Genomic DNA, 21275 nt, shown 5'->3' on the forward strand with positions numbered 1-21275 from the left:
TTTGTTAAGAGGGAGATACAACTTCAGGCAATACCAATGAGACGGAAACATGGAAGGTGCCTAAAGAAGCCAGGGTGGCTATCTAAAGAACTTTTAACTGAGTTAAGATTAAAAAAGGATGTGTACAAAAAATGGAAAAGGGGGGAAACCACCAAAGAGGAATTCAAACAAATAGCCAGCACGTGTAGACACAAAGTCAGAAAAGCTAAAGCACAGAATGAACTCAGGCTTGCTAGAGAGGTTAAAAGCAACAAAAAAGTCTTTTATGGGTATGTTCGTAGCAAAAGGAAGAACAAAGAAACAGTGGGGTCACTCAGAGGAGAAGATGGTGAAATGCAAACAGGGGACACAGAAAGGGCTGAACTCCTCAATGCCTTCTTTGCCTCAGTCTTCTCCGATAAAGAAAACAATGCCCGACCTGAAGAATTTGGAGCAAATGATTCAGCAGAGGAAACACAGCCCAGAATAACTAAGGAGATAGTACAAGAATACTTGGCTAGTTTAGATGTATTCAAGTCCCCAGGGCCAGATGAACTGCATCCAAGAGTATTAAAAGAACTGGCAGATGTGATCTCAGAACCACTGGCAGTCATCTTTGAGAATTCCTGGAGAACAGGCGAAGTCCCGGCAGACTGGAGGAGGGCAAATGTTGTCCCTATTTTCAAAAAGGGGAAAAGAGAGGACCCAAATAATTACCGCCCAGTCAGTCTGACATCAATACCAGGGAAGATTCTGGAGCAGATCATTAAGCAAACAGTCTGTGAGCACCTAGAAAGGAATGCTGTGATCACCAATAGTCAGCATGGATTTCTGAAAAATAAGTCATGTCAGACTAACCTGATCTCGTTTTTTGACAGAATTACAAGCCTGGTAGATGAAGGGAACACAGTGGATGTAGCCTACCTTGATTTCAGCAAGGCATTTGACAAGGTGCCCCATGATATTCTTGTAAAGAAGCTGGTAAAATGCGGTCTTGACTATGCTACCACTCAGTGGATTTGTAACTGGCTGACTGACCGAACCCAAAGGGTGCTCATCAATGGTTCCTCTTCATCCTGGAGAAGAGTGACTAGTGGGGTGCCACAGGGTTCTGTCTTGGGCCCGGTCTTATTCAACATCTTTATCAACGACTTGGATGATGGACTCAAGGGCATCCTGATCAAATTTGCAGATGACACCAAACTGGGAGGGGTGGCTAACACCCCAGAGGACAGGATCACACTTCAAAACGACCTTGACAGATTAGAGAACTGGGCCAAAACAAACAAGATGAATTTTAACAGGGAGAAATGTAAAGTATTGCACTTGGGCAAAAAAAATGAGAGGCACAAATACAAGATGGGTGACACCTGGCTTGAGAGCACTACATGTGAAAAGGATCTAGGAGTCTTGGTTGACCACAAACTTGACATGAGCCAACAGTGTGACGCGGCAGCTAAAAAAGCCAATGCAATTCTGGGCTGCATCAATAGGAGTATAGCATCTAGATCAAGGGAAGTAATAGTGCCACTGTATTCTGCCCTGGTCAGACCTCACCTGGAGTACTGTGTCCAGTTCTGGGCAGCACAGTTCAAAAAGGACACTGACAAACTGGAACGTGTCCAGAGGAGGGCAACCAAAATGGTCAAAGGCCTGGAAACGATGCCTTATGAGGAACGGCTAAGGGAGCTGGGCATGTTTATTTTATTTTTTTTAAGAAGATATTTATTAAGATTTTCCATTTTATACAAACCAAAAAGAAAAGGAAAAAAAAAAGGAAAAAATTAAAAAGAAAAAAATTATTAAAAATACATAAGTTTCATATCATATTTTCCAATAACATATTTCCTTGACCTCCTCATACCTCCCCTTCTTGTATTCTAGTTCAAATTGTTCATCCAGCAAATCCTTATCTCATAGCATTACAGCTATAAACCTTATTTTCTATCCATCTTCTTAAATTATTGTAACTTATACTCTTACCTATGTACAAAAAAGAACTATTTTTTCATATTCTTTTGTACCATTACAGCTAATAACCCCTTAATTTCAATCCAACATCACTCAGTATTCCTTAATGTTACAATATTTTTGCAAATAGTCTTCCATTCTTCTTCTGCCGATTCTTCTCCCTGGTCACGGATTCTGCCAGTCAATTCTGCCAGTCCCATAAAGTCAATCAATTTCGTCTGCCATTCTTCCAGAGGGAGAATTGCGTCTTCCAATACTTTGCAATGAGTATTCTTGCTGCTGTTGTAGCATACATAAAGAAAGTTCTATCCTTTTTTAACACCAATTGGCCGACCATGCCCAGGAGAAAGGCTTCTGGTTTCTTCACAAAGGTATATTTAAATACCTTTTTCAATTCATTATAAATCATTTCCCAGAAAGCCTTAATCCTAGGGCACATCCACCAAAGGTGGAAAAAAGTACCTTCAATTTCTTTACATTTCCAACATTTATTATCGGGCAAATGGTAAATTTTTGCAAGCTTGACTGGGGTCATGTACCACCTATATATCATTTTCATAATATTTTCTCTTAAGGCATTACATGCCGTAAATTTCATACCTGTGGTCCACAACTGTTCCCAGTCAGCAAACATGATGTTATGTCCAACATCTTGTGCCCATTTAATCATAGCAGATTTAACCGTTTCATCCTGAGTATTCCATTTCAGCAGCAAGTTATACATTCTTGATAGTATCTTAGTTTTGGGTTCTGACAGTTCTGTTTCTAGTTTGGATTTTCCCACCTGGAAGCCAATTTTCTTGTCCAAATTGTAAGCCTCCATTATCTGAAAATAATGAAGCCAGTCTCGCACCTTATCTTTTAGTTTCTCAAAACTCTGCAATTTCAATTTGTCACCTTCTTGTTCCAAAATCTCCCAATATTTTGGCCATTTGGCCTCCATATTGAGCTTCTTCTGAGCCTTCGCTTCCATCGGTGATAACCACCTTGGGGTTTTATTTTCAAGTAAATCTTTATATCTTGTCCAGACATTAAACAATGCTCTTCTGACAATATGATTTTTAAATGCTTTATGAGCTTTAACCTTGTCATACCACAGATATGCATGCCACCCAAAAAATTGTTAAAACCTTCTAGATCCAAAATGTCTGTGTTCTCAAGAAGTAGCCAATCTTTCAACCAGCAGAACGCTGCTGATTCATAATAAAGTTTAAAGTCTGGCAGGGCAAATCCACCCCTTTCTTTTGCATCAGTTAATATCTTAAATTTTATTCTTGGCTTCTTGCCCTGCCAGACAAATTTAGAAATGTCTTTCTGCCACTTCTTGAAACAGTCCATCTTGTCCACGATTTGCAATGTTTGAAACAAAAACAACATTCTAGGCAATACATTCATCTTTATAGCTGCAATTCGACCCAACAAGGAAAGCTTCAAATTTGTCCAAATTTCTAAATCTTTTTTCACTTCCGCCCAACATTTTTCATAATTATCTTTAAACAAGTTCCCATTTTTTGCTGTCATGTTAACCCCCAGGTATTTCACTTTCTTCACAATAGATAAACCTGTTTCATTCTGAAACTTCCCTCTTTCAATCGGTGTTAAGTTTTTCTCCAAAACCTTAGTTTTTGACTTATTCAATTTAAATCCTGCCACTTGGCCAAATTCTTGAATTAGTTCTAAAACTCTTTTGGTACTAGATTCTGGCTCCTGTAACGTCAAGACTAGATCATCTGCAAATGCCCTCAATTTATACTGTTTGGCTCCAACCTGAATACCTTTAACCAACCGGTCCCTTCTAATCATATTCAGCAGGACCTCCAGGACCGAAATGAAAAGCAGTGGGGAAATTGGGCATCCCTGTCGTGTCCCTTTCTCTATCTTAAATTGTTCCGTAACCACATTATTTACAATTAGTTTAGCCTTTTGTTCAAAATATACTGCACCAATACCATTCTCAAAACCTTGGCCTACCCCCATACCCTGTAGGTTCTTTTTCATAAAACTCCAAGAAATATTGTCAAAGGCTTTCTCCGCGTCCACAAATATCAGAACTGCTATAGTATTTATATTCACTTCTAGTTTTTTCCAAAATATCAATTACGTTCCTCAAGTTGTCAGACAAATGTCTTCCCGGGAGAAAGCCCGCTTGGTCCTTAACAGGGAGAAATGTAAAGTATTGCACTTGAGCAAAAAAAATGAGAGGCACAAATACAAGATGGGTGACACCTGGCTTGAGAGCACTACATGTGAAAAGGATCTAGGAGTCTTGGTTGACCACAAACTTGACATGAGCCAACAGTGTGACGCGGCAGCTAAAAAAGCCAATGCAATTCTGGGCTGCATCAATAGGAGTATAGCATCTAGGTCAAGGGAAGTAATAGTGCCACTGTATTCTGCTCTGGTCAGACCTCACCTGGAGTACTGTGTCCAGTTCTGGGCACCACAGTTCAAGAAGGACACTGACAAACTGGAACGTGTCCAGAGGAGGGCAACCAAAATGGTCAAAGGCCTGGAAACGATGCCTTATGAGGAACGGCTAAGGGAGCTGGGCATGTTTAGCCTGGAGAAGAGGAGGTTAAGGGGTGACATGATAGCCATGTTCAAATATATAAAAGGAGGGAGAAAGGTTGTTTTCTGCTGCTCCAGAGAAGCGGACACGGAGCAATGGATCCAAACTACAAGAAAGAAGATTCCACCTAAACATTAGGAAGAACTTCCTGACAGTAAGAGCTGTTCGACAGTGGGATTTGCTGCCAAGGAGTGTGGTGGAGTCTCCTTCTTTGGAGGTCTTTAAGCAGAGGCTTGACAACCATATGTCAGGAGTGCTCTGATGGTGTTTCCTGCTTGACAGGGGGTTGGACTCGATGGCCCTTGTGGTCTCTTCCAACTCTATGATTCTATGATTCTATGATTCTAAGTCTCCGCCCTTGTCACAGCAAGAAGGATGCCAAAGTCCAGCCTTTCCCCTTTTCCACTTCCGTTGCATTCTAACCTTTTCAGCTCTCAAAAGAAGAACTCCCTGTCCGCTGCCTTTCTGCTGGTTGCTTAGCAATCCTCCCACTGCCGTCTATCTCTCCCCCTCCCCTTTCTCTAGCTGAGTCAGGGAACTCTTGATGAAAGGGGGTCGAGCCCACCTCCTCCTGCTCTGTCTGCGATCTTTGGTCCCCAGAGTCGGACTCTTCCCCGGCATTCGATTCAGCCATGTCCCTGACATAGGCATCCTGGGAAATGGAGTTTGTCAAGGATGCTGAGAGTTGTTAGGAGAGCCCTTTTCCTCTCACACAGAGCTACAATTTCTAGAGTGGTTTAACAATCAAGCAATAGGAGCCTCTTCTTGACACCGTTAATGAACTACAGTTCCCAAGATGCTTTGGGGGAAGCCAAGACTGTTTAAAGTGGTACAATACTGATTTAAATGTATGTGCAGGTGTGGCTTAAGTTTAATTGGGGAGGACGAAACTTTCATTTTTAGGAAGGATTCAGCCATAAAGATGAATATTTTACCTAAGATGTTATTCTTATTCCAAACAATACCAATAATAAATAACACAAGCTGCTTTAAGGAATGGCAAAGAGATATTTCAATATTTGTCTGGCGGGGAGAAAGCCAAGAATAAAGCATAACATTTTGATGGATACTAAAGATAGAGGTGGCTTTGCAATGCCAGACTTTTAATTGTATTGATAATACACAATTGCTAGATCTAGAAGGATACGGTAATAAATTTAGCTGGGACATATGTTTATGGTATGGTAAAGCGACGATATATAAAAAGTTCTCAAATCATGTACTCAGGAAGAACTTATATAGAGTCTGAGAGAAGTATAAAGACTTACTGGAAATGTTATTGTACACATGTAAGTTCATTAGCAGGATTAACTTAAACCAAACACTTAAAATTAATGTGAAAGGAAAACTAGGGAGTAATTAATAATTGGAATAATGACGGAAATGCAGTGTTACAAATGTAAAAATACAGGAAACCATAAAAGGAGTGGGGGGAAGTCAAAATACACATACCGTATTTTTCGCCCTATAGGACGCACTTTCCCCCCTCCAAAAATGAAGGGGAAATGTGTGTGTGTCCTATGGGGCGAATACAGGCTTCACGCTGGGCTCCCGAGGGTTTCGCAGAGCTTCCTGGACTCCCGGGATCCGCGCAGCTCTGCGCAACCCTCGGGAGCCCGGCAGGAAGCCGCGCCGGGCTCCCAAAGGTTGCGCAGAGCTGCCTGAATTCTGAAGCCTTGGACGCGCTAAAGAGCGCGCCCGGGCTTCGCGCAGCTCTCCGCAAGCCTGGGGAGACCGGCGCGGCTCCCTAGGCTTGCGGATAGCAGGCTGTTCTGGGGGCTGGGGTCGGGGACAAGCTCGGGCTTCCCCCGCGCCAGCCCCGTGCCTGGGGGGGAAATAATTTTTTTTCTTTATCCCCCCCCCCAAAAAAAAGAAAACACTAGGTGCGTCCTATAGGGCGGTGCGTCCTATGGGGCGAAAAATACGGTATTTGTTTGAAAATATTGGATCTGTATTTTTGTCAAAATATTTTTGAAAAATGTAATTAAAAAAGCAATTTCACAGAAAAAAACAAAACATGGAAAAGAAATGGGTGACCTATAGGGACCTACTGGACCTCACAGAAGAGGGTGTGATGCTTAAGAGCAGGCATAGGCAAACTCGGCCCTCCAGCTGTTTTGGGACTACAACTCCCATCATCCCTGACCACTGGTCCTGTTAGCTAGGGATGATGGGAATTGTAGTCCCAAAACATCTGGAGGGCCGAGTTTGCCTATGCCTGCTTGAGAAGTTAGAGGATAAAAAGGATTGGTTGATCAATTGGTTGCAATACTATCAACTGATTGAAGTATTTAAACAAGGTAAGAAGCATGGGTTTATTAATCAAAGCTCTCAGTTTGAAAAAGAGTTATTAGAGAACAGAGAAAAACTAATTTCAAAGATGTATAAGAGGCTTTTAGGATGAGAAACTAAAGATTGAAATAGATAAATCTGCTATGATCCACTGAACTAGCGATGTGGGCACAATATAGAGATGAAGGCATAGGAAAAACTGTAGAAATTGAATATAAAATTCTCAGTGTGTTATGTTTTGAAAGAAAACTTTATGAAAATGACTCACAGATGGTACTTGGCACCGAGTAAGCTAGCAAAAATGTACAAATCAGAGTCAGGCTTATGTTGGAAATGTAAAGAAGCAGAAGACACTTTTTACCATATGTGGTGGACATGTAAAGTGGCTAAGAGTTTTTGGGAGATGGTTTATAATGAGGTTAAAAAATTACATTTCTCTTAGGGATAACTGGGTCAGATGTTTCAAGAAGACAGACGAACCAATTGTATGCTACAACAGCAGCAAGAGTACTCTATGCACAAAAATGGCGAAATCAGGAGACACCTACTAAAGAAGAGTGGCAGTTTAAACTGACAGAATATGCCGAATTGGCAAACTTAACTATGGAAATTAGAGATCAAGAAGAGGTAGGTTTTAAGGAGGAGTGGAAACCTTTTGTTGAATATTTAAAGAATTATTGTAAACATGTTAAAACGTAGTTAGGATTTGAATGAAGAACAGCAACTGAATACTTGTTGTTGAGTACAGTGTGGAAAAGACAAGGTATAGAATATTGATAATATGCAGCAAATTTAAAAATTACGGGGGAAACCATGGAGGGGGGCAGGGAAGTTGAACACAAAATGGATGTGTATTTGGAAACATGTGTCAACTTGTCAACTTTTGAAATTGAGAGAGAGAAAGAGAGAGTTTAATTGCAGCTAGTGGGAGGATTTCCTTTGAGGAGGAAAGAGAAAAACGAGGTGGTCTGTTGCCAGCTTACCGTTTCAAATGCATTTAGCATCATTAAGGGGAAGAAAGTATTGAAGTAGTCATCGTAATCCTCAAACTTGGCTGTGACAGGGGCAACAATAGACTGAAGGAGATGGCTTGGTGGCCCAAACAGTTTAAAGTTTGCAAACATGTCATAGTTCCACTTCAGCACCTCTCTGGTGAAAATCCCATGGTCTCTCTGCTGGGCATTCACAATGTTTGCTTGTGCAAAGGGTTGGTGCACTTTGTTCCAAGAACCAGCTCTGGGGGTGGGCAGCGCCATGACAATATGGTTATTTTGCACATTCAGCAACTGAGGGGTGTTGTTTGAAATCCGAGGCTGGAGAATGCTGCTCAGCGTCGGGGTCTTGAACTGCAAGTTATCATTATTACCCTGCAGTGGGCTTGCAGATATATTGACTTCCATGTTTGAGAGGTAACTGCCATCTTCTATTTGTGAACACAGTTCCATGTCCACTGGATCCAACTGTGTAAGAAAGAAGCCGTCACCATCTTTGTTCTCATTCAATTGGGGCTCTCTCTTTTTCAAAGCCACATCCTCGTCACATGGGCTAGAGGAGGGATCTGGAAAGGTCAAATGATTGGTTTTACTAGCTCCAGCAGAACTTTCCTTCTGATTTTCCACCCCCACCATACTGGCAGACTGCACAGGTCTTAGCTCTGCCGCCTTGGGTTTTTTGGCTGGCTGAGCCTCCTGAGTTTCTCCGTGAGTACACTGACAATTCTCTCTCTCTTTGGGGTTTGTCTGCCTATAGAGCTGACGTTTTTGGCAGGCAAAATTGTTCTTATTTCTAGTAGTTAGTTGCTGAGCATTTACTAATTGTGATGTCCTTTCCTGGGGAACATCCACCTCGCCAACAATTTCCCTGTAACTGCGCAACTCAGCAAGACTGTCCTGTGTGCACTGAGCAAGTTCGGCTGCTCTTTGGACTTTCTCTGATAGGCCATGTTTTTCTGTCACTAAGGTTGGGGCTGGCATATGTTGGATTTCGTTGGGTGGGACCAGAGCAGGAGTAGATCTTGCCAGTTTTGCCAGCAGTGGTTTTTTACTGTGCATGCTTGGCTTGATGCTTCCCTTGGGACTTTCTCTAGCTGTTTTAACCTGCCCATATTCTGCAGAGCTCTTCCCTGGCTGAATAGTGGATTCTTTGACAGCAGGTGCTGACCCTGAAGGACTGGCAGATGCTGATGTACTGGGCAGAACTGGATCTGTGCACCTGGAACAGCTTCCATTGCCAGCACATATCCCTGTGAAATTTGAGAATACCACTGCATTTCCCTTGCCGATGTGGCCTTCACGAGCTGCTGTATGATGTATGAGGTCTGGAGTAGTCAATGGCTCTTGCTCTGGGGCACTGAATTTCTTCTCAAGGCACACGTCCACTTGCCCTTTCCTGCTCTCTCTACCAGCTTTCATTTTGTTTTCATCCTCATCTGAAGAAGCGTCAGAAATAATGACTTGGTTTGGGGAATCATCTGCATCAGCAGACAACTTGTTGCTCTCTCGGGCAGACAAAGTTTGAACAGTGCCTTTAGCTTTCCTCTTAATGCATTTTTGGTGACGGATGATGCTTTCCTGGCTAGAGTCAATGGGTAAACTGGTTCCTTTAGCACACACAACAGAGGCCTTGCCTGAGCTTGCCTCTGATTTGCAAGGCAATGTGTCTGATGTGCTGCCTCTGGCTACAATGATTTCACTCCTCTGCCCTTCCTGGCTCTTTGTTCTGTCTCTGACCAACAGCAGCTTTTCTGTTCCTGGCTCCAGATTGGTATTTCCTCTCCTACTGCTTTCAGGTAACAGTTTTAATTGCAGGGTGCTGTCTGGTTTCAGAGATCTGATTTTGCTTGTAAGGTCATTTAGACCAACCTTTCTCTCCAAAGCACTGCTGCTGTTACCATTCTTTTCTGTAAGAGATCTGGAAGAACTGGGCTTCTCCTTTGTGCTGAAGTCTTTGGTCTCCAGGTCTTGAAAACCGAGGCCAAAGCTTTTGTAGAAGGGATCTTGCTTGTTTTGGACCCCTGGCCATTGATGAGACACCACATTTTTCTGGGCATCCACGTGTCTTTTTGCTAACACAGACAAGCAGGGTAGATGCTCATTGTCCATATTCATTGGACACCTGTCTTCCTGCCTTTTGTGGTTCATCAGGAAAGTAGGTGAAGTTACACAAACAGGAGGGCTCTTCACAAGGGAGGAAGGATTTAACGATTTGCTCATGATGCTCCATATGATCTCCTTCAGAGTGTTCTGTAATTCTAGAGCCTGCTGGGAACTCAGCTCCCAGTGCTTGTGGTTACGGCGAAGCAAGTTGAGTTCATCAAGGAACTGCTTACAAGTGGGTGACTGCACAACCTGATACCCTTCCTTCAGGATGTTACGGATCAGTTTCATGCAGGCACACTGTATGGGCTCAGGTTCCCAAGATGGTGATGTCACTGTGCTTCTTAAGCTATTCCTGACTACTCTTCTCTCAATGCCAGGCATGAACACCGTACTTGGAAGCATGACACATTTCACCACTATCCACACCCACATTTCTGAGCTGATCCACAGAAAATGAAAGCAATTTTTCTTAAGGCTGCACTCAACAACAGTCACCAAGATCCAGATGAAGAACTCAGACACTTTGTCACAAGTCTCAACAGTGCCACTGAGGACATTTTGGATTTCCAAACACAGGTGATGAATGACCACTATGCTGTAGGCAATCCCCAGGTCCTTCAGGTCCATAAGGGAGTGGATAAAAGGGATGAACCATAAAAAAGTGCTGTTGTGCAACTGCATGTCTTGGCCGATGTCAGAATGTAACAGGTCGGTCAGAGTCTGCATATCTTTGTACAAGTAGAGGTAGTAATCAGGACAAATGGTATCCTGAAACAGGAAACAGGAAGTCAATGTTTAGCAGCATGTTCTCAACTTTCCTGCTCTGCATATCCAGCAACAACCCGCCTCACTTCAAGGATTTCACTAGGATGGGAAAGGGGGATTTGTCACCCTTCAAGTGTTGCTGGACTTCAAATTCCACCAGTCCCAGCTAGCATGGCCAACAATCAGAGATTATGGGAGTTGTAGCCACAGGTCCCCTGTCCCTATACTAGTCACTATACAGTGATCTTTTTTTTTGGGGGGGGGGGGTATTGCCAGCCAACAAGGCTAGAAACATTTTTTTAAAAAATGAAAAAAAAAGACAAGGTTTTCAAGGGGGTGAATTCTGTTGCCAATAAAAAACCACCCTTCAAACAAACATGGAGGAGGAAAACTGCTTCTGTTCTAGAGGACAGATGTGATTTGATACTTCTCTATAACTATAATACAGAACCGTCCACATAGCCATGTTTCAAGCATGGAAGAAGACAGTAAGATAGATCAACAAGCAAGTTACCTTGTGGGGCTTTTCAATGTGGTAGTCATACGCCAGTTGGCTGCAAGTGACAAATTCATCTCCATAGTCCGACATGGGCTCAGATTTAGTCCTTCAAAAATATTAAGAAAGCCAAGGGTTTTGTCAGGAGCCAGTCATGTGAAGGTCAGCAATAAAAAAACACTGGTGTCAGTGAAGTTAGCTCTTTATTCGAAGAAACAAAAACAGTGCAGGCCTAGTGATCCCAGCAACTCTTCCCAGTAGGTCTTGGCCCAATGCAGAAGTTGCAAGGACTGAAGGTCCCTGCCCTCCCACAGCTGCCTATGGTCTCTCCTCTCCAGGGGTTTTTCCAAGCAGTCGGAGACTACGTCTGCACGCAACCAATCTCTCCTCTGCTCTTTTCATTTCTCTGCATGTTCTGGGAGGCCGGGGGGGAGCGGAGCTGGTCATAGAAGGGAGACACTCCTTAGTCCTTCAGCAGCCTGCCTCTTCTTGGTCTACTGGCCCCCTTCCTCTCCAGCCTCTGAATTATGACTTTCTGCCCCAGCTTCTTCCTGTTCACTAAACCCTGTTACCTCTTCAGCTTCCAACACCACCTACTCCCAGTCCGCTCCCTCTTCTTCCTCTGACCACTCTTCAGCATCCCACCATCAGTCCCCTGGCTCTGAGCCTTCTTCGCCTGGAGGATCCCTTGGGGGTTCTCCAGCTGGCACCTCCCACCACTCCCCCGCATCCAGACAGTCCATGACAGGTTTAAACCATTAGCTACTTATTTAAATATGTAGTACACACTATTCTGAAAGCTCGAGATGTGGGGGGGGGGCGGGGGGCAGAAAAGAACAGAATAAAATGTAATTAAGCTCAGTGTTATTTCCTCACTGACTTGGAGTCCCAAGACTATGGGAATGATTATGGTCTTACAATGTAATTTGTCACAAGGAGCACTTAAATTATTCTCAAACTTAAACTGAGACCCAGGTTCTGCTCAAATGCCTGCTTCAAATTTAACACTAAGATATAGTTTACGTGAAGGAGAAATTTCCATTTTCCTTCATCTTGTCAGGATCCATTTTGAGCTGTATTAGTTTTATCATCTGTGTATGAACTTTGACTAACCTATTAACAGAGAAAAAACATTATTTTTAACCAAGAAGTTATGTGTGCCCAGTGTCCTGGTACACTGAGAGAACAAACTCTGACGGAATGTAATGTCACGGGACTGCCAAGGGACGCCTTGGAGTCGGGGAAGAAAAGAGTCAGAGCGGGAACAGTCAGAAGGAAACGGTCGGGAGATGACGGAAGGGGAAGAGGGGGAGAGCCAGGAGGAGGCAAGGCTCTCCGATGCTGAAGCAGAGCCCCAGCACCGCACAGGGAGCTCAGGTACAGACGGGGAGCCTATGCCTTCGGCACAGGAAAGGAGAGGGTTAAAGCGCAGGGATCAGAGACTTCCCATGAACATTCCAGCTGCCTCTTCTGTTGGAGGAGAAGCAGGAGAAGACCACTCCCCGAATCTGAACCAGACGATTCGGATGCATGATTGTACTGTGCTGCTTTTACATATGCAAAATAAAGAACTGTAAATACCTCTCTGAGTGAGCAGAGGGTGCTTATTGCGAATAGCATACACAAACCATCACATGTAAGCATATAGTCAAAACAAAAAAATATTTTTTTCCTTCCAGTAGCACCTTAAAGACCAACTAAGTTAGTTCTTGGTATGAGCTTTCGTGTGCATGCACACTTCTTCAGATACACTGTGTATCTGAAGAAGTGTGCATGCACACGAAATCTTCAGTGTATCTTCAGTGTATCTGAAGAAGTGTGCATGCACACGAAAGCTCATACCAAGAACTAACTTAGTTGGTCTTTAAGGTGCTACTGGAAGGAAAAAAATATTTTTTTGATGTAAGCATATAATCACTGTGACAATGGATAAAAGAATGCTAGGCATAACAGAACTTGCATTTAACCTTAGGTCAATAGGACTGATGTATTAATCACAGATAATGGAAAGCAGATGTTGATAGACAAATGATAAACAGAGTGATTAACCAAAAGACATTGATAAATGATTAATGAAGACATTGTTAAAAGGAGGAGTTTGGGGTGGGCTCTCTCACTGGTCTAGAACAGGTTTTCAACCTTTTTGAGTCCATGGATCCCTTGACCAACTACATTCTTTCTGTGGCACCCCTGTGGGGCTCAGGAGCCCAGTTACATTTCCCCTTACCTGCAGAACTGGCAGCCTCTCACCCTTTTTCAAACACCCTCCCTCATGGAGTGTTCCCTCAGCCTCCTCTCCTCTTCCCTCTCATTGGGAGTCCTCCAGGTAGCTGCTGCAGTCCCTGGTCTGAGCTGTGCCCCCTGCCCCAAAGAGAAGTGTCTCCTCACACTGTCCATTCCCAACAGCAAGAGCTGGTGGACTGACTGGCTGGGCCCCTTGAGTCTGCTTGCTTACTCCGAGGCTGCCTCAGCTCCTGGCAACCAGCACCCCCTGACCAGCCCCAAAGGCACCACTCGCCTGGGGAGCTTGTAGCCAGGGCTGCTGCAACAAACAGCTCTGCAAGCCTATGGGAGGCAGAGATGCGAGGGAGTGAAGGAAAGAGGGACAGAGGCCCATGTTGCTCGCTGCACCCCTGACCATCATCCAAGGCACCCCAGGGTGTCACGACACACAGTTTTTGAAACCACTGGTCGAGACTGATGTCAGTGGGTTGCAATAGTTGTGGGAAAGTTTTCTATAATCCTGTAATTGGTGAAGTAGAAATCACATGTTAGTTTAGAAGTGTATAAGAGATTATGTTTGAGAGCACCAAAACACAGGAATTTTTTAGGAGACTGACCCTATGATGTTGTTGGCATCAGTCTGTCTTGAACAGTGCTTTTTTTCTAGAAAAAGAGGTGCAGGAACTCCCACTTTTTTTGATGGACAATACTAAATTGCTGAGCTTATTTTAGGGGGGAGCCAAATTTGCTAAGCCTTTTTTTTAGGGAGAAAACACTTTTTGGGGGGCACACTTTGTCAGCATATGAGCTCATCGCAGCTGCAGACATCCAGCTTGTTGACATCATGTGATTTGGCTGCCTGTGGGAAACAGCGTTCCAGTCAGTTCACAGGGCAGTTCACCGGAACTTGCTCAGAGTGTAATATGAGACCTTCCTCTTGTGATTGTACAGGAAGTCTTTGTCACTTGTTTGCCAATGTTTGAAGAGAGCTGACATGTTTTCTGTAATGCTGAAGAGTCAGAAATAAAGCCATGTAAATAGACGCTTCTGACTATCTCTTTCCCCTGCCGGGGGAGCAGGAAAGAGTGGGTGTGCTCTTCCCACGCTGGGAAGGGTCGCCTATAGAGACCTAGCCTGTGTTTGCTGGAGAATGCAGCCAGGGAGGTCACCGGAGATCAAGCCGGGTGCCTGGGAGAGTTGCCAGTTTCTCCCGATAGAGGCTTGATTCTCTGCCCCACTGCCACATTACAAAGTAGCCTCTGACGTGCTGCCCCACAGCCTCCGACACAAAGCCACGAGTGGCAGGATGCAGCCCAAAGCCTCTGACACGCAGCTCTGGGTGCCGTGACGCTATACAGCTGCCAGTATGCTATGAAGAGGTGGTGGAACTCAGTTCTGGCTGAAAAAAAGCCCTGGTCTGGAGAGACAAGGGTGTGCGCCTCTGGGGATTAAGCCAAACCACTGTGTTAGCAGCACCAAAGTGACTTGGAGGAGTCTTTTTCCATTCTTGAACTAACCCCTTCAGATCTAAGGCTGGTGATCATGGATGAGTATGCTGATAACCCAGATTAGAGGCATTAAACTCCTACCCTGCTAGAAGTCTATTTTCTGATTCTGAGCCAGTGGATCAAGTACAGCAGTTGCAGAATTCAAAACACACCAAGTTGGCTGTGGATGGTACAGTGTACAGAATGCTTCCTGCCACTGAGATGTGTGATGGTGGTACTGAGGGGGACAGAGTCAGCAGTGTGTGGAGGTATGTCCTGGGGGGGGGTGTTTTCCAGGTGTAGTGATTCATGATGTGATAGAGAAGTTGCCAAGTCTTATACAGCCCACTGACCACTACCCCTTCCTTCTGGTTCATGTGGGTATAAATAAATAATGCCACACAAAGCCTTCAATGTATAGCATAGGGCTATGAGACTCTGGGCAGGAAGCTAAAGAGCCTTGGGGCACAGGTGGTCTTTTCATCACTCCTTCCTGTTGAAGGTTGTGGCCCAGGAAGAGAGAGGGAAATACTGGAGGTAAACCACTGGCTGCACAGGTGGTGTCATCAGGAAGGGTTTGGCTTCTTGGATCATGGTCTCCACTTTCTTAAGCAAGGACTTCTGGCAAGAGATTGAGCTGCATCTCACAGTGGTTTGCAAAAATGTGTTTGCTAAGACTCTCACAAACCTGATCAGGAGAGTATATGGGTAAAACTTGTAGGAGAGAAAAACTACAGTGACCTTATTTTGGGTGTCTGCTATAGACCACCAAGCCAGACTGAAGACTTGGATGACTAGAGCAGATTACCAAACAAATAATAATAATAATAATAATAATAATAATAATAATAATAATTTTATTATTTATACCCTGCCCAGTCACTCTGGGTGGCTTACAGCATATATAAAAACATAATAAAACACTAAAAACTTCCTGATACAGGGCTGCCTTCAGATGTCTTCTAGAAGTTGTGTAGATCTTTATCTCCTTGACATCTGAAGGGAGGACATTCTAAAGGAAGGCACCACCTACTGAGAAGGCCTTCTGACTGGTTCCCTTTAACTTCACTTCTCACAGTGAGGGAACCAGCAGAAGACCCTCGGAAGAGGACCTCAGTGTCCGGGCTGAATGATGGGGGTGGAGACGCTCCTTCAGGTATACTGGGATAAGGTCATTTAGGACTTTAAAGGTCAGCACCAACACTTTGAATTGTGCTCGGAATCGTACTGGGAGCCAGTGAAGATCCTTTAGGACCGGTGTTATATGGTCCTGGCAGCCACTCCCAGTCACAAGACTAGCTGCCGCATTCTGGATTAGCTGTAGTTTCCAAAATAGAGAACTACCAGTACATCCTAGAATCTAATTCACCACACCTCTCCAATAACAAATCAAAAATCTCAGTGCACTGATAACCTTGCTGGAGGTCAATACGGCAGTGAACCAAGCCAAATTAGGGAAATCGCCAGGACCTGATGGACTATCCTTGGTGTATTACAAAGTATTCCAAGGAACATTGGCATTGCCATTGATGGAGGTAATGAACCAAATTCTTCAAGGGGAAGAAATTCCATCTTCATGGGAAAAAGCATATATAACACTAATCCCCAAACAGGATCAAGGAACCCCATACCCAAAGAATTTCAGACCAGTATCTTTATTAAACAATGATTATTTTAGAAGTATTAGCGTAAATAATAAGATGTAATCAAGAAATTAAAGGTTTAAGAGTGGGTCAGAGACTTAAAAGAGTGGATAATATTACAAGACGGGGACTTATTAGACCTAGAAGGGTTTAATAACTGCTATGGGTGGCATGAGTATTTAGGATACAAAAAGGTGGAGGTCCACAGGGGATTTCTTAATACTATCATAAGAAAATTGATATATAGAGTATGGGTAAAATACAAAGAATTACTGGAGCCTAAGACACCCTGGTGGATTTCACCCTTAGAAGCGATAACGGTAAAAAAGAAAAACATGGAATTAAATTGGGCTACATATAAGGATTTACTAAAAGAAAAAGATAGTAATTTGATATTAAAAGAGTACGAGGAAATAAGACATCACCTAACAGGGTGGATTCAGTATCACCAACTAAATGAAGTGTTTAAGGCAGACAAGAAAAACGGTTTTAAAAATGAAATCTCATTACTAGACAGGGTTATTACAAAATAAGAACAAGGTGATCTCAAGAATGTATGGAACATTATTGGAATGGGAGGTTAAGGATGAAAAAGCAAAAGACTCCCAGGCTGCGCACCTAGTCCTTCAGGGGCATGGTTGCCCTGTTCAAGACCAGAAAGTCCCCCACACCCGCCTGCTCCTTGCCTCCCCAAAACAGTACTTCTGTCTTGTCAGGATTCAACCTTAATCTGTTAGCCGCCATCCATCCTCCAGCCGCCTCCAGACACTCACACAGGACATTCACTGCCTTCACTGGTTCCAATTTAAAAGAGAGGTAGAGAGGTATAGTAGTCATGGGAGACTTCAACTTCCCCAATATCTGTTGGAATTCAAATTGTGCCAAGAATGTAAAGTGCTGATGTGATCCAAAGTAAAGGAGAGCAATACGGAGCTGGCTTTCACTGGCCAGCTAAATGAGGTAAGGGTAGCTGATGGGTCTCAAACCCCGAGTGAGTAAGGGACTTCCCTTGCATGCAAAGACAGGCTGCAACAGATTGAGCGGACAAGACAAATAGTAGGTCCAATGGTCAAGAAGGCAATTTCTGCATGCGCTGTAGAGGGAAGTGAGGGTCAGATGGGGCTCGTCAACCTGGGAAGGTAGCCCATCTAGGAGAAGGAAAACTCTGATCCTAAACCTCTGCTGCCTTGCAGAACATCTTCAGGAGACGAAAAGGCCTACACAAGTCCAGAGTGGAGTTCTGTTTTAATTTTTTTTTTAAGCAACAACAATTTTTTATTAGTTTCCCCCAATTATACAAATACCAATTAATATCAAATTAATTCCAATTATTTCCAGATTTAGAAAATTTAATTAGTGCTTTCCCGTGCTCTGTGATCAATGTGTTTATCCAGTTCTTATATTACTGTGATTCATGTTCTTATAACTTATATTAAAGATTTAAATAACAGCTGCATTCTTCGTAATTTCTCTTCGTGTCATTATTTAACTTTTCATAGGCTTTCAAATGAGAAGCTCTAATTATTTTCTTTTTCACTACATGTGTCAGTCTAATTAGGTCCAGTTATGGATTCCTTGGCCTTTATCTGCTGTCCCATCCTTGAATTTCTTCCACGGTTGCTGTTGTCTCCCAGTGTAGCTGGGGTGGAGATGTATTCTCAGAGATTCTTGAAAGTTCTCATTAGCTCCTTCCCATGGTGCTCCCATCTTACTTGATGTTTCCAGACAACTGTTTCCAACAACCCACTTTTTCTCACTGCTCGAAGTTTCCACAGCCTGAGAAAGGGGCCCTTTTCCAGGGAGTCTTCTCTTCTCATGAGGTGGCCAAAGTATTGGAGCCTCAGCTTCACAATCTGTCCTTCCAGTGAGCACTCAGGGCTGATTTCCTCCAGAATGGATAGGTTTGATCTTCTTGCAGTCCATGGGACTCTCAAGAGTCTCCTCCAGCACCAGAATTCAAAAGCATCAATTCTTCGGCAATCAGCCTTCTTTATGGTCCACCTCTCACTTCCATACATCACTACTGGGAAAACCATGGCTTTAACTTTAAGGACTGTAATGGTTCTAGGGGTTGCTCGTGCGTAAGCAGGTGCCTATCTCCCTGGCTGGGTGCAAACACCTGGCTGGGCTGCCAAAAGTGAACCTCTTCTGTCCGGACAGCCACTCACCCGTGGCTGACTCAATCGCTGGCAGAATCCGTGAGTGGGCGTTTCTTAAACTTCTTCCAGCAAAGAAGTCCTTTGACGCCTAGTCTCCGCCTACCCTCTCTGCACGAAAGCCTTCTGCGCAGGGAGGGCGTGGGCAACGGAGGACCCCTACTCTCCCCACTGGTCCCAGGCAAGGAGTCATGGGACCGCCTCGCCGCTTCCCCCACCTGCCCCCCTTCTCCACTGGTGCTACGCTGATTCTCTTCCCCAGAAGATGGGCTCCTCCTCCCGATCCCTGGACGCTCTCTGGAATCCCTCTGGCTTTTGCGCTCCCCCTCCAGTACTGATGGCAGTTCCCTGACATCCACCCCCTCCTCAGGACCCCCCTCACCCCCGGCACGATCTTCCGATACCTCCTCCTCTCTCTCTTCGACCGAGGATGCGGGGAACCCCCTAAAAGAACTGTCATCATCTTCTGAGGTTTCTAAACCGGCCTCCCATCCCCTCGTATCTCTTCCAGCTGGTTGAACCTCCCAGTTTGATTCTTCTCCCTCGGACACCTCCCCTTCCTCCTCCTCGGAGGCAGGAAACCCCACAAAGTCCCCTTCGTCGTCTGTGGTTCCGAATTCTTCCTCCCAGAATCTAGCTAATGGTTTAGGTCTATCCGGGAACAAACCATGAAACTCTTCCACCAGATACCCGTCCGTGATTGATTCAGCAGGGACCCAAGTGTTTTCCGACCTGGGTTCTCCCTCCCAGGCTACCAAGTACTCTACCTGGTGACCCCGCCACCTTGAATCGAGTATTTCCGTGGCTTCGTTACAGAGTTCCCTCTCCTCTACCCGCGGATGGGTGGTAACCCCTCCCTCCCTTCCTGGGAATTCCCGCCCCTCCCTGTACTGTGAAAGTAGGGACCTATGGAACACCGGATGTATCTTCATGCTGTCGGGCAACTTGAGTTTGAATGCCACTGGGTTGACCTGCTGTATTACCTCAAAGGGCCCCAGTCACCTAGGCTGCAACTTCTTGCACCCTCCCTTTAGGGGCAACCCTTGGGACGACAACCACACCCGGTCTCCCACCCGTATGGCCTCCCCCTCCCGACGGTGCCTGTCTGCCTGCCTCTTGTAAACTTCCTTGGCCCTCTCCAAGTTCAGCCTGAGTTGCTGGTGTAAGGCCTCCATTTCTTCGGCAAATTGCTCGGCCGCAGGTACACTCCATCCTTCCTCCCCCCTTCCTGGGAAGGCCCTGGGGTGACACCCGTAATTGGCCATGAAAAGGCTCATTCCCGTGGACACGTGTTCAGCGTTGTTGTACGCAAATTCAGCCAATGCCAATTTCTCTACCCAGTCGTTCTGCCTCTCGCTGACATAGCAGCGTAGGTACTGCTGGAGTATACCATTCGCTCTTTCGGCCTGCCCGTTGGTTTCTGGGTGCCGTGCTGTCAAGAAGCTCACCTCGACCTGCAGCAAGCTCATGAGCCTCCGACAGAACCAGGAAGTAAATTGTTTTCCGCGATCTGAGATTACCCTCAATGGGGTGCCATGCAGCCTGAAAATGTGGTCCACAAACAGCCTGGCTGTCTCCTCTGCCGACACTGCATGCGAACATGCTACGAAATGGCACATTTTAGTCATCAGATCGACCACTACCATGACCGCTGTCTTTCCCCTTGACTTGGGCAGATCTGTCATAAAATCAATGGACACCACCTCCCAGGGCCTTTCCGGTGTTGGTAAGGGTTCCAGTAACCCTGTGGGGGCAGTCCTCTCCCCCTTTGCCCTCTGGCACTGGTCGCACCCTCGTACATATTCTCGTACGTCCTCCCTCACCTTTGGCCACCAGAATTGCCTGGTGACTAGTAGCATGGTCTTGTGCTGTCCGAAGTGCCCAGCTGTTGGATTGTCATGGAGCTGCCTCAGTATTTTGCCCCTCAACGTCTCACCTCGTACATACAGCGCCCCCTTGTAGTACAGTAGCCCTTCCTTTTCCTCAAACCCCCCCATTGTCTTCCTTTCCACCTCTGAGCTCCCTGATTGTAGTCTGAGCAAACTCATCGTCTCGGGTGAGCCCTGCTAGCTCTCGTTTACCTACCAACGCTCCCCCACACACCCACCAGTCCTCGGGGAACACGTGCCTGGCCTCCGGAGGCCCTTCCCCCTCCATGTATTCCGGTTTCCTGGAGAGTGCATCCGCCCTAACGTTTTCCCCTCCCAGCACGTACTGTATCTCGAAGAAAAACTTGGCGAACACCTGGGACCATCTGATCTGTCTCTGGTTAAGCACTTGCGCGGTCCGCCAGTATTCCAGGTTCTTGTGGTCAGTTCGGACCTGGATCTTGTGCCGCGCCCCTATCAAGAGGTGTCTCCATTGACGAAATGCCGAGTAAATCGCAAGCAGTTTCCGGTCATACACCGTGTAGTTTTGCTCCGACTTGCTCAGCTTCCGGGAGAAAAAGGTACATGGTCTCCAGTTCTCCTTGGACCCGGGTTGCAACAATACTGCTCCAATCGCAGGGTTGGACGCGTCCGTCTCCAGTCTCATGGGCTTCTCCAAGTCCACGTGCAGGAGCTGCTCTTCCGAGGCGAACACCTTCTTCAATTTC

General features: G+C 45.2%; 1 protein-coding gene and 1 long non-coding RNA gene across 2 annotated transcripts in view; one reads left to right on the plus strand and one right to left on the minus strand.

Moving 5' to 3' along the window:
* The window catches only part of LOC310753783 (putative helicase senataxin), a 215455-nt gene that overhangs the window by 87502 nt on the left and 106678 nt on the right, over positions 1–21275 (minus strand). Inside the window, exons 8-9 of the mRNA XM_083595121.1 lie at positions 11189–11279; positions 7795–10677 (exon numbers count right to left, since the gene is read on the minus strand). Of these exons, the coding sequence (XP_083451247.1) occupies positions 7795–10677; positions 11189–11279 (2974 nt within the window). The remainder of the gene's footprint in view (positions 1–7794; positions 10678–11188; positions 11280–21275) is intronic.
* The window catches only part of LOC310753799, a 272887-nt gene that overhangs the window by 70333 nt on the left and 181279 nt on the right, over positions 1–21275 (plus strand). The gene's annotated exons all lie outside the window — the stretch shown is intronic.

This window comes from Podarcis filfolensis (assembly GCF_964270895.1).
Source record: "Podarcis filfolensis genome assembly, chromosome: W".
Classification (NCBI taxonomy): Eukaryota; Metazoa; Chordata; class Lepidosauria; order Squamata; family Lacertidae; genus Podarcis; species Podarcis filfolensis.